This window comes from Bos mutus, chromosome 15 (genome assembly GCF_027580195.1).
Source record: "Bos mutus isolate GX-2022 chromosome 15, NWIPB_WYAK_1.1, whole genome shotgun sequence".
In the NCBI taxonomy this organism is placed as follows: domain Eukaryota; kingdom Metazoa; phylum Chordata; class Mammalia; order Artiodactyla; family Bovidae; genus Bos; species Bos mutus.
The window spans coordinates 25792557-25805746 of NC_091631.1; the positions used below are offsets into that span (position 1 = coordinate 25792557).

Here is a 13190-nt window from a genome sequence, read left to right on the forward strand (position 1 = left end):
CAGTGTTCTTGCCTGGAGAATCCCAGGGACGGGGGAGCCTGGTGGGCTGCCATCTATGGGGTCACACAGAGTTGGACACGACTTAGTAGCAGTGTGAAGGAAGCACATTTATTAACTTATTAATTTTTGTTCATTATTTCATTATTGTTCATTTTTTCAACAAATATTTATTGGACACCATGGTAAGTGACAACCTCAGCTATGCAGATGACACAACCTTTATGGCAGAAAATGAAGAAGAACTAAATAGCCTCTTGATGAAAGTAAAAGAGGAGAGTGAAAAAGTTGCCTTAAAACTCAACATTCAGAAAACTGAGATCATGGCATCTGGTCCCATCACTTCATGACAAATAAATGGGGAAACAGTAGAAACAGTGACAGACTTTATTTGGGGGGGGGTCCTCCAAAATCACTGCAGATGGTGGCTGCAGCCATGAAATTAAAAGACGCTTGCTCCTTGGAAGAAAAGTTATTACCAATCTAGACAGCATATTAAAAAGCAGAGACATTACTTTACCAACAAAGGTCTGTCTAGTCAAAGCTATGGTTTCTCCAGTAGTCATGTATGGATGTGAGAGTTGGACTATAAAGACAGCTAAGTGCTGAAGAATTGATGCTTTTCAACTGTGGTGTTGGAGAAGACTCTTGAGAGTCCCTTGGACTGCAAGGAGATCCAACCAGTCCATCCTAAAGGAAATCAATCCTGAATATTCATTGGAAGGACTGATGCTGAAGCTGAAACTCCAATACTTTGGCCACCTGATTGGAAGAACTGACTCATCTGAAAAGACCCTGATGCTGGGAAAGACTGAAGGCAGGAGAAGAAGGGGACGACAGAGGATGAAATGGTTGGATGGCATCACCGACTCAATGGACATGAGTTTGAGTAAACTCTGGGAGTTGGTGATGGACAGGGAGGCCAGGCGTGCTGCAGTCCTTGGGGTCTCAAAGAGTCAGACACGACTGAGCGACTGAACTGACCGACTGACTGACTGATGGTTAAGTGAAATAATGTCCCCGCCAAAAAAAATGTCTAGGCCCTAATCCCTGAAACCTATGGATATGTTAGGTTACATGGAAAAAAAGGAATTAATGAAGGTTGCTGATTGGTGGACTTTAAGACAGAAAGATAATTTTGGATTATCCAGGCAGACCCTGTGTGATCACAAGAGTCTTTATAAATGAAAGGGGAGGCAGGAGTCAGAGGACATGGGTCCAAGGGAAGCAGAGGTCAGAGTGATGTGACTGCTGCCTCTGGAGATGGAAGGAAGCCCCAAACCAAGGAATGTGGGCAGTCTCTAGAAGTTAGAAGAGGCAGGGGAACAAATTCTGCCCTGGAACCTTCCAGAAGGAATGCAGGCCTGACACCTTGACTTTTAGCCCAACAAGACTCATTTTGGATTTCTGATATGTAGGACTATTAGATAATAACAATGTATGTGTCTTTAAGCCCTCAAATCCGTGGCAATTTACAGCCGCGATAGGAAACTAATACACTGTCCTGATGGATACAGTTCATACCATTGGGACAGATGGGCACCATCCATTCATTTTTTCACCCCTAAAGCATTTAGGAAGTACTTACTATGAGCCAGACTCTGCTCAGAAGCAAGGCCGGCAAGGGACAAGTGGCCATGGCTCCTGGGGATCCACGTCCAGGACTGCAGAAAGGCTGCTTGGACAGTGCCTCTTCCTCCTGCTCCTTCCACCTCCCAAGCCAAGAGTGAGCCGGCAGGATGCCAGGCCTCCCTCCATGGGTTATCACTGGACATGATTCAGACATGGTACCTCCCTCTGGGAGCAACCAGTGTGGTAGAAACAGGAATCAGAGAGGACACACTATGTTACCAAGGTTGCCCTAACAAAGTGTCAACAAAACCCAGGAGGCTCAGAAAACATAAAAGTTTATTTTGTTCTTCTCAGCAGTTTGAGCTGAGTATTCCAGGTTAGTCCACAAGCACCCCTGCTCTCTGCAGTGAACTGGGAAGCCCTCTTGTTTCCCTGCCTTCCTCTAGGTCAGCGGTTCACACTAGAGGTGACTTTGCTCACCACGGTGAAAGTGAAAGTCGCTCAGCCATGTCCAATTCTTTGCAACTCCATGGACTGTAGCCTGCAAGGCTCCTCTGTCCATGGAAATCTCCAGGCCAGAATACTGGAGTGGGTAGCTGTTTCCTTCTCCAGGAGATCTCCCCATCCCAGGGATTGAACACAGACACTGCAGGCAGATTCTTTACCATCTGAGCCACCAGAGAAGCCCCACTCACCAGGGTACATGTGGCAAACTTCAGAGATATTTTTGGTTGTTATAACTTGGGGTGTGATGCTGGCATCTAATAGGCAGGGGACAGGGATATGACTAAATGTTCTCCAATGCACAGGACAGCCCTTTACGGCAAAGAACTCAAAACGGCAATTGTGCCAAGGTTGAGGAACCCAGGCATCTGCAAGGTTATAGGCTCATCCATGTGCCAGTCTGGGGGAAGGAGAAAGTGAGCAGAGGTGAGGCGGGGGTTCACGAGGGGTCTTCTTCACAACTATGCACAGCCATGAAGACAGGCTGGTCACATGCCCACAACTCACTTCAAGGGAGTCTGGGAAGTATAGTCTAGGTGCGTGCCCAGGAGGAAGCGGGTAACAGAGTTTGGGGGACAGCTCCCCCGCCCCTTGCAGCCTCCTCATCCATACAAGAGACCTGGACAGTGATGGCTGGTGGACATTTCCAGTAAAGGGATCAAAGCTTGCAAAGATGCAGGGCCAGGAGAGGGCCCGACCAAGTGACAAAGTACACGGTTATGCCAGAGGGAGTCCGCCGGTGGGGAAGACTGGCCCTCCTCCCGAGGGCAGGGAAGGCATCAGGCCAGGCTCCTGGCTTCTCATCCAGGCTTTCTTCCTTGAAGCTCAGCCCTTCTTGTCCATCTTACATAGTTGGGACCTCGACAGCACACATTTCTGCCTCATTCTCAAGCTGTTTTCTTGGTTTTTGTACTTTGCCAATAACTGGCAGCTCCTGGAAGTCAGGACCACAGCCTGATCCTCAGAGTCTGGTTACTGACCCACGCCCGCCCCCCACCCCTCCAATGGAGGTTCGGTTCACAACAGACTCTGGTTGCCCTTGTGTGCCTGTGAGTGACTTCAGTTGTGTTCGATTCTTTGCGACTGTATGGACCATGGCCCACCAGGCTCCTCTGTCCATGGGATTCTCCATGCAAGAATACTGAAGTAGGTTGCCATGTCCTCCTCCAGGGGATCCTCCCGAGCCAGGAATGGAACGCGGGTCTCTCCCAGGTCACTCCCTACTCACTGTCCTTCAGGCTTACTGATCAGACGCCCCATCCCCCAAACACAGCCCCTTAACATTGACCTTCCAAAGGCTTTCTCAATACTGTCTTCCCAGATTCCCCAGTCACTGCCTTTCCTAGTTTCCTCATGACTGACCCCCACGGCAGCCCCACACTGACCTCCCAGCCTCAAGAGACCCTGTGCCCCTGGTGACAGCTCAGCCCTGGGTTGTGCAGCGCCTTCCACATGAGCAGCATCTCATAGGGCGCGAAGCGGTGCACCAGCAGCAGCTCGCGGTACATGCAGGGGTCGAAGGAGGGCTGCCGGGCGCCGGGCAGCTGCACACCGAAAGGCCGGATGCCCTCGTGGCCGCTGGGCTTCAGGCCGACGCGCTCCAGACACATGCCCATGTAGGCATCATCGATGGGGAAGAGCGGGGTGTGGCGGGCGGCCTGGCGCAGGGCCTGGGCTGTGTGGCGGGACAGGAGGAAGCCGCCGCCGCTGCAGTACACCGGGTAGACCGACCCGGGGAAGAGCTGCGGGGGCACGAAGTACTTGCTCCAGCTCTCGCGGATGGGCACGGAGCCGCTCATGAGCTGCCCGGCGAAGAGGTGGCGGTCGGGCGACTTTGCCTCCAGGAAGCGGAGCACGTTGGCCGTGTGCACGAAGACGTCGTCGTCGCCGCTGAGAAGGAAGCGCGCGTGCGGGCAGCGGGCCTCCAGCCAGTCGAGCAGGTGCACTTGCTTGAGCGTGAGGTTGAGGAAGGTGTCAGTGAAGGCCCACTGCAGCACGTCGCCGTGCTCGCGCGCCTCCAGCGCGGCCAGCTCCGCCAGCTGCTCTGCGCGCTCTGCGTCCTCGGGTGCGGGGGTGCCCAGCAGGAAGAGGCGGCGCACCGGCCGCCCGCCGTAGCTGCGCTCCTGCCCCCACGTGCGGCGGATGAGCTCGCGCCGCTCGAAGTTGGCCGGCGCCGACTTCACTGCCAGCAGCAGGAAGGGCCCGCGGCTGCCCCTACACTTGGCCGGCGCGTCCCAGAGCAGCGGGAAGTGGCGGCAGTGGCGGTACCGCAGGAAGTCTTGGATGCGCGCAGGCAGCTTCTCGAAGTCGGCCGTGGCGTTCGCTGAGGCGTTGGCCACGCACGGAGGCCCTGGGCTGGATGGCGACGTGGCAGCAGGGGCCACGTGGGTCACCTGCAGGGACCCATCCGACCTCTGCTTCGGTTGAAACCTGGGGTCTCCAAGGAACCAGAGATGCAGGATCGAGACACTCAAACCCGCTAGAAGGCAGGTCAGGATCTTGGGTTTCAGGAACTTGCGGCAGGGAAAAGCCATCTGTGGGGGGAACCGAGTCAAAGTGAGCCTGGAGTCATCTTTGAATCAGATGAATGACGCCCTTCCCCTGTCACGTCTCTCCCAGAACCAGCCCCTTCTCAACTTTGTTGTTAAGAAGGTAGAAAAGTGTACTGAAGCTTTTCCCATCTCCCACAGCCTAGAGTTTTCTGACATTCAAATCTGTGTATCTTTTTACCTCCTGACATCTACCTCTGGTTGTCACTCGTGTAGGCCGGGCGGACTCATCAAGTCGTCAAAGCCTTTGTCTTCCCCGGGAATCCACTTCAATCACTGGAGCCTTTCTGCTCACTTGCTCCAAGTAAATACCCTGAGTGCCTACCCCACCCTCAACTTACACCTACTTTCTACACCTTGTTGAAACTGCATCAGTCTCTCCAGGCCTGTTCCCTCCTCTCTACCTTGTTGAGCCCTGACCCCCTGTGATCTATTTCCCTCCTTGCCACCAGAGTCAAGGAGGCATGAGGTGACAGTCCTGGACTCAGACTCAGGTTAGAATTCAGTCATTACCACTTACATGTATCATCTTGAACAAGTCATTTCAGATCTCTAGCGCTGAGTGTTCTCCTCTCTACCAGAGGGTTGGTAGCTCCTCCCTTGCAGGGTAGTCTAGAGCATTAAATGAGCATGAACTAGCCAGTCAGTGAATGGTACCTATTCTTTACCCTCTTCATCCTCTGGCCCCACCTCTTTCTATTTCTACCTGCTGGTGTTATTTTCTTTTCCCCACACGTGCCAGGTCAGGCCCTCTCCTCTGTGTATCCAAATCCTCTGCCTTGCCTGAGTGAACCTCAAGTCCTGCCTTCATGGGACACCTCAGGACAAATCCCAGATCACAACAGCCTTACCTGTATTTGAAGTGAAGTGAAGTGAAGTGAAGTGAATTCGCTCAGTCATGTCCGACTCTTTGCGACCCCATGGACTGTAGCCCACCAGGCTCCTCTCTCCAAGGGATTTTCCAGGCAAGAATACTGGAGTGGGTTGCCATTTCCTTCTCCAGGGGAGCTTCCCGATCCAGGGACCGAACCCGGGTCTCCGGCATTGTAGGCAGACGCTTTACCATCTGAGCTACCAGGGAAGCCCCATCAGGATGGTAATAAAAAAGAATGGAAAGGCAGGACAAATATAAATGACACTGCTGCTGCTGCTAAGTCGCTTCAGTCGTGTCCAACTCTGTGTGACCCCATAGACAGCAGCCCACCAGGCTCCCCCATCCCTGGGATTCTCCAAGCAAGAACACTGGAGTGGGTTGCCATTTCCTTCTCCAATGCATGCATGCATGCTAAGTTGCTTCAGTCATGTCCGACTCTGTGTGACGCTATGGACAGCAGCCCACCAGGCTCCTCTGTCCACAGGATTCAAGGGTTCAGTAAATATTAGCTATTATGATTATCAGAGGTACCAATAAATATTGTTGAATGAATACTTTGCCCAGATAATGTGCTCAGTAAATATTTTCAGATTGAGTTGTTTGCACATAGTAGATATTACTGGATCAAACTGTAGTCTCATGCCCTGTTGTTATAGTCCATACACAACATCCAGCCCAAGATGGGCACAAAGCAGGTGTTCCATGAAATAGTGACAGGAGTTAGGTACAGATAAAAGTGGGAGAACCTTGAAAAAACTGTAATCACTGACTCCCATGAGAAATACAAGATGCAGTTTCCTCTTAATGGATTCCTGCTTCAGTGTTTAATGCACTGAAAGAAGAGAAAATAAGCTATTTTATCATGAAAATACGCTCAGTGCCTAGTCCTGTGCTTGGCATATTTGGGGCATGCAATGCATTTTGCCCCCAGTGAATGAAAGAGTAAAAGAATGAATGAGGACAGAATTTGGAGTCTGAATAACGTGGGCGTGAATCCCAGCTTTCATTAGCTGTGTGACTTTGTATAAATGTGTAAACCTTCTGGGTTTCAGTTTTCTCTTCTGAAAAACTGAAGAGTTAACATTCATCTCTCAGTAAAAGTTAGAGCAAGAAAATAATACTGTCAGTGCTAGAGTACCATACAAATGTGTTTTAGAAAATAATTAAAAAGCATTCTCTATCTCCTCTTCCTGTCCACAACTGTTTCTAGGAGAATAGTCTCACATAGTAGACTATGAACAGTAATTCTTGTCTCACGTAACCTGTATTTGCTTTGGTCAAGTTGATTCAGGAACCTGGATCTCAGCCACTTTTTGATAGGAAACTAGGGGAAAGGTTGAGCCGGTTCCTGTTCCTAAGGGTGGCACTGGATTGCTGAGCTCTGTTCTTGCATGCTGACATTGTGAAGCTCTGGGGATGTTCTCTGTGATTCTTTTTCCTGCATTCCTCCCGACTCCCCATCCACTTTTCTAGGCACCATGAAGTCCCCACACTTTAAGCTGTTATAGCCTCTGCCGGCCTTGATCCCTTGTCCTTCAAATACCACCTCCTGCAGGAAGCCTCCTGGTAAGTCCATCTCAACAGAACCTATATCACAGTTTTTTTGTTGTTGTTTTTTCGTTTTTAAATTTTCTGGCTGTGCCATGAGGCATGTGGGATCTTAGTTTCCCAACCAGGAATTGAACCTGCACCTCCTGCATTGGAAGTGCAGAGTCTTAACTACTGAACCGCCAGGGAAGTCCTATCAATGTTGATAGACACCACAGCTTCTGAGTAGCAGAGATGGTCAAAGAGGACAGACCTGCTACTTAGTTGAAATTTTTGAATCTCAGGTTCCTCATTTGGCGATCTTAGGCAAGTTATTTGTCACAGAAGATATATGAGATATAAATCGTCCCAGGGTATTATGAGTTGATGTAAGGTGCTTAGAACCATGCCTGGCATGCAGTGAGTACCCTAGGAATGTCAGCAGTTGGCTAACACAGGAATGTTGATGGGGCAAAGCAGGTCATCTTTTGTGAATTAGGTCCAGCCTTCTCATGCAGGACTGTATATAGCATTCCTTTGCGAGCCTCTTTCTGTTCTCCTTTCTCACTCCACTTATCACTCCACACGTTTAATTCTCTTCACTCCACCTGAGATTCTCTCCCTTATTTTCCCAGGAACAAGAAAAGTTTCTGTTGGTTTTTCCCTCTTCTGGCATTCTCTGCCTTACTTTCCCGGGAACAGGAAAAGTTCCTTTTGGTTTTTCTCTCTTCTGGTTTGATGCCAAGTGACAGATGGCTGGAACGTAGATTCCTCCAGCCCCCTACCCCAAGATATTCCTGAATATGGACCACAGATACGGCAGGTGAACACACCTTTTATTACTTTTGATCCCAGTGCCCAACATGGAGCCCTAACCCTGGGGCTTTGCCCTGGTTCCTGTTCCTTTGGTCCCCCTCTGGTTAGCACTCTAAGGAGAATGGGGCAGGGAGGGGGAGAAAATGCACCTCCTTGTTAATAGGAAAAAGTCCAAGTCCCCATCTTACCTTGAATGTCTGAGAGAGAAGAAATAGACAGGAGTCATCCCCAGACTTGGACCTACCATAAACCCTGTTTTTTTGTTCACAATCTGAGGCCCCACCCCCCAGACTGTGTTTGTGAACCTGACCAATCCGTGCATCCCTCTTCCCTTGGATAAGGGGGGTAGAGGTTGGGGACATGCCTACAAGCTTCCTTCCAACAGTAATAGCTTGCTTACCCTTTATGATGAGGCTAAACGTCATTTCTTCTAGGGGTTTTCTTGACTCCCCCACACACCAGTTGCCTTGTACACTCCCATCAATACACTTGCCTGCAACACTTGAAAGCTGTATTATAATGAGCAGTTTTCCTGCTAGACTGAGAAGAATTCCAGGGCCTAGGACCTGTTCTGTTAATATAGGATGTGCTTTAAAAATCTTTGTTGAGTAATTTGCATGTAAAATCGGAGAAGGCAATGGCATCGCACTCTAGTACTCCTGCCTGGAAAATCCCATGGACAGCGGAGCCTGGTGGGCTACAGTCCATGGGGTCGCTAAGAGTCAGACAGGACTGAGCGACTTCACTTTCACTTTCATGCATTGGAGAAGAAATGGCAACCCACTCCAGTGTTCTTGCCTGGAGAATCCCAGGGACGGGGGAGCCTGGTGGGCTGCCGTCTATGGGGTCGCACAGAGTTAGACACGACTGAAGCGACAGCAGCAGCAGAAGCATGTAAAATGTTCATCTAGGCATACCTTCTAGACACATTCATGGTATCTGAGGGTACTGAGCTTGGCACCATGAGTGGTTAGGAGGGAGGTTGAATCAGATTTGGACCTCATCCTCAGAGCTCAGTGTATCTGGGGAGAGCCAGATAGTAAAATGACTATAAAGTGATATGATATGTAGAAAACACACTGGGGCATTTGGAGAAGGTTCTTGACTGGGAAACTTGACAGAGGTTACTTCACATTAGAACTGCATTGTATCTGTTTTTGTATCTACTGCTACGTAACAAATTATCCCAAGCATTAAACAAATGCTTAAAACAACCAGTATTTTTATTTCTCAAGATTCTGTGCATTGCCTGGGAGGTTCTTTTGTTGGCCCACCTGGGCTGTCTTTCACATGGCTCAGTTCAGCTAATGTGTAAGCTGGAAACTGGGGCACTGGGCCTTGCTCCCCTGCACTCTTTTGTCCTAGGCTTTGTCATGGCATGTTGGTCTCGGGGTTCCAAGATCATCACAGCGGAAGCTACAGGCCTCCTGAGGCCTGGGCATCAGAACTTGCATCGTGTCATTTTCACCACATTCAGTTGGTCAAAACAAGTCACAACACCAGCCCAGATGTAAGTTCCAAAAATGTGTGACCACATTTAACCTACCACGTGGGTTTTGGGGTGATAAGGAGTTTTTTCAGCAGATAAGGAGCAGTGGAGAGGGGGAGGGCAGTCTGGGCAGAGGTACAGAGGTGGGGATAAACAGGACATGGCTGCGGAACATTCCAAGTTTAATGTGGTTGGCAGAGTAAATATTGGGAGCTGAGGATGCAAAGATAAATTAGAGATTCCTGAGACGGGGCATTGAACCTCAAGTTTTAACTTGATCCTTTGGAAGTTTTAACAAGTCCATACCTGTTTTCAAGAGTCCATTGTAGCAGCCCCTGTGTGGTATGGATGCCGGAGAGGGAAACAGTGGAGGAAGGGAACCCAGAGATGGGGTACAGTGACCCATGAGAGAGAGGTGAGGCCCAGGTCTGAACTGGGCAGGGATGTATCTTCATAGGTCGGTGACTTACTGGCCATCTAGGTTGGCCCAATGACTTAGTTTTAACTCATTTTCTTCAAGTTCCCTAAAAACTCATCTTTTCTCTCTAGCAGAAATGTCCTTTGAGAAGTTTGGAGATGAATTGAAGTGGGGAGAAAGTTAAATGAGGGTAAGTTTATTGGAATAAAGTAGACAGACTTTAGGATAGGCAGTGATGACCTTTCTAGGAAGGTTCTCCAGGGGCCAGGGAGGAACTTAATGACATATATGTACTGGGTGTGGTGGCAGAGTGGTTTCTGAGAGGGGTATTGTTCAGAGGTAGAATTAAAGCAATCTGAACTCCTTTTCAGCTCTCACCTTTACAATGGGTGGTTGTTTTCATCTAGGATAAAAGGTCTTGGTCCATTGCTTATTCTGCCACACCTAGTCTGAAAAACTGAGGTGGCATAAGGCAAAGGAACCTGTCCCTACCTCTAAGACAAACAGGTTCTCTGGGCCAGATGACCAGGAAGGGGAGGAAAGTTGGATAATCACTTGTTCCACGTTGAATTGGCCAGTGGGAGAGGGATCCAGAAGAGAGGTTGAGGTCTGTCCAGAAGCTTTAAGGTACCCCTGGAAGGTACCCCTGGAAGGTACCCCTGTCCTCGGGTCTGTCCAGAAGCTTTAAGGTACCCCTGGCAGGCCTGGGTCAGGCACTCCTACAGGAATGATCCTATGAAGGAAATCCAATATAATTACGATTCATACTACAGCATGGTACTAACCCTGTACCTACATTAAGACAGTCCTACATTTTACAAATGTATAATCCAACATTTAGTTTTAAGTGACTTGGACACAATCAGACATCTTTTCGGTGGAGGACCGGGATCCTAAGCTAGGTTCTTAGACACCAACAAGGACATGAAATATGTAACAGCACTCCGTGGGAACTAATGCCAGTGGGCTCCAATATGGAGCCTGCTGCCTCAGTGCAGTGCTGCATCAGTTACTTCACTCCACTCCCCAGGAAGGACCACATCGCCAGCCCTGCCAACAGCCACAGCTGAACCCAGCCCAGCTGCTGGCAACCATAGGCGCTTACCCTAGGCTTCCTTTTCAGGTGACTGATTATTCTCTTTGGTTGGAGGTGACTTTGTTGTTCAAAATTCCTCTTAACTAGTCCTTAAATAGTTTGGTTTTTAGGACTCAGTCAGAGACTCTTCCATGAGTAATCCACTCACATAGCTTCAAATACCATGTATAGTAGGATTCCCTGGTGGCACAGTGAATAAGAATCCACCTGCCAGTGCAGGGGACATGGGTTTGATCCCTGGTCCAGGAAGATTCCACATGCTGTGGAGCAACTAAAGCCCGTGTGCCACAACTACTGAGCCTGCATACTGCAGCTACTGTAACTTGTATGCCTAGAGCCTGTGCTCTGCAAAAAAGAGTAGCCCTCGCGCACCGCAATTTGAGAAAGCCTACCCACAGCACTGAAGACCCAGAGCAACCAAAAAACAACAACAAAATGCCATGTGTGCTTTTGATTCTCAAATTTGTCTTCATCCCAAATCTCTCAGCTGACCTCCAGATCCACATTTTTCACAATCCTTAAGTTCCTACATGTATGGATGTGAGAGTTGGACTGTGAAGAAAGCTGAGCGCCAAAGAATTGATGCTTTTGAACTGTGGTGTTGGAGAAGACTCTTGAGAGTCCCTTGGACTGCAAGGAGATCCAACCAGTCCATTCTGAAGGAGATCAGCCCTGGGATTTCTTTGGAAGGAATGATGCTAAAGCTGAAACTCCAATACTTTGGCCACCTCATGCAAAGAGTTGACTCATTAGAAAAGACCCTGATGCTGGGAGGGATTGGGGGCAGGAAGAGAAGGGGACAACAGAGGATGAGATGGCTGGATGGCATCACCAACTCGATGGACGTGAGTCTGAGTGAACTCCAGGAGTTGGTGATGGACAGGGAGGCCTGGCGTGCTGCAAATTCATGGGGTCGCAAAGAGTTGGACACGACTGAGTGACTAAACTGACTGACTGACTGAAGCTCTCCAACAGGATATGCATTTCACATGGACTTCAAACTCAACACATCTGACACTTACTTGATGATAACTCCCCCTAAATCTGCTTCTTTTTGTATGACACAGATATATTGGATTTTTTTCTATCTCTAGCACCCCACCCACCATTATCTCTGACTCAGACTGCTACATTCTCTTTCTACCTGGTGTCCCTTCATCCACACTGGCTCCCTTTAGTCCATTCTCCACCCTTTCTTTAAGGAAGTCTTCCCTTCTCCAGTTTCCTAGGGCACACTCCCAGAGCTCCCTATACCCTTCCCCTGTGACACTCATCCCAAATATGACTGGCACGATTATTTATTAGACACTAGATCGTAAGTGTCATAGCACAGGGTGTCTGTTTTATTCACTGTACTCCCAGCACCTAACATGACACAGCTTTCCAAAGTTTGTTGACTCAAGAAACAAATCATCAGGGAATTCCCTGGTGGTCCAATGGTAAAGAATCTGCCTGCCAATGCAGGGGACATGGGTTTGATCCCTGGTCTGGGAAGATTCCACAGGCCACAGGGCACTAAGCGCATGCACCCTAGAGCCTGTGCCCTGCAATAAGAGAAGCCACTGCAGCTAGAAAGTAGCCACGATTCACCCCCACAACTATAGAAAGCCCACTTGCAGCAATGAAGAACCAGTGCAACAACAACAACAAAAAAAATCCACCATCCAGTGCAGGGAACCCTGGTTTGATCCCTGGTCAGGGAACCAAGATCCCACGTGCCTCGGGGGAACTAAGCTTGCACACAACTGGAGAGAAGCCCACATGCTGCAACTAAGACCCAACACAGCGAAAAATAAATATTAAAAAAATAATCTATAAAAAAAGAATCCTTTTTCTCTTTTTATGCTTTCTCCACATCTTCCTTTGAGAATCAAGCCTTATTTGGGGACTAGGTCACCCAACCAGTTAGGCTGGTTCTGACTTCTCTGTCATTCAGATAGATCCATTCTGTATCTTAGTCAAGGGTTGAAGCAAAAAAAAAAAAAAAAAAAAAAAAAGTGGAAAAAATATCTCAAACATCCCAGAACTGAGCCCAGAGTAAGTGTAATAACAATCCAGTAAATAAAATGACGATGCATCTGTGTAGGGGATGTGTGTGGCCAGGTGGCTTTAGAAAAGTGTGTACTCTTCAGAGGTGGAATTGAAGCAATCTTAATTCCTTTTCCGTCATCCTTTTACAAAGTACAGTCCAAACTGTGTTCTGTCAGGTAAGGGTCCTGGTTCACCTCTGGCTAGCATCTGTCTGTTGATCCAGTGAAGGCTGCCCCTTCCTGACACACTAGATGGGGCTACCTGAAGAATACGCTATGGTCAGCAGCAATTGAAACTATCAATTCATGCATCCTTGG

General features: G+C 48.8%; 1 protein-coding gene across 1 annotated transcript; it reads right to left on the reverse strand.

Annotated features, from left to right (window-relative positions):
• On the reverse strand, positions 1 to 5612 carry B3GNT6 (UDP-GlcNAc:betaGal beta-1,3-N-acetylglucosaminyltransferase 6). The gene is made up of 2 exons (XM_070383159.1): positions 5474 to 5612; positions 1 to 4607 (listed from the first exon to the last, which is right to left on the reverse strand). Exon 2 carries the CDS (start codon positions 4605 to 4607, stop codon positions 3468 to 3470), a length of 1140 nt encoding a protein of 379 aa, XP_070239260.1. The 5' UTR covers positions 5474 to 5612; the 3' UTR covers positions 1 to 3467.
• Positions 5613 to 13190: the final 7578 nt, after the last annotated feature.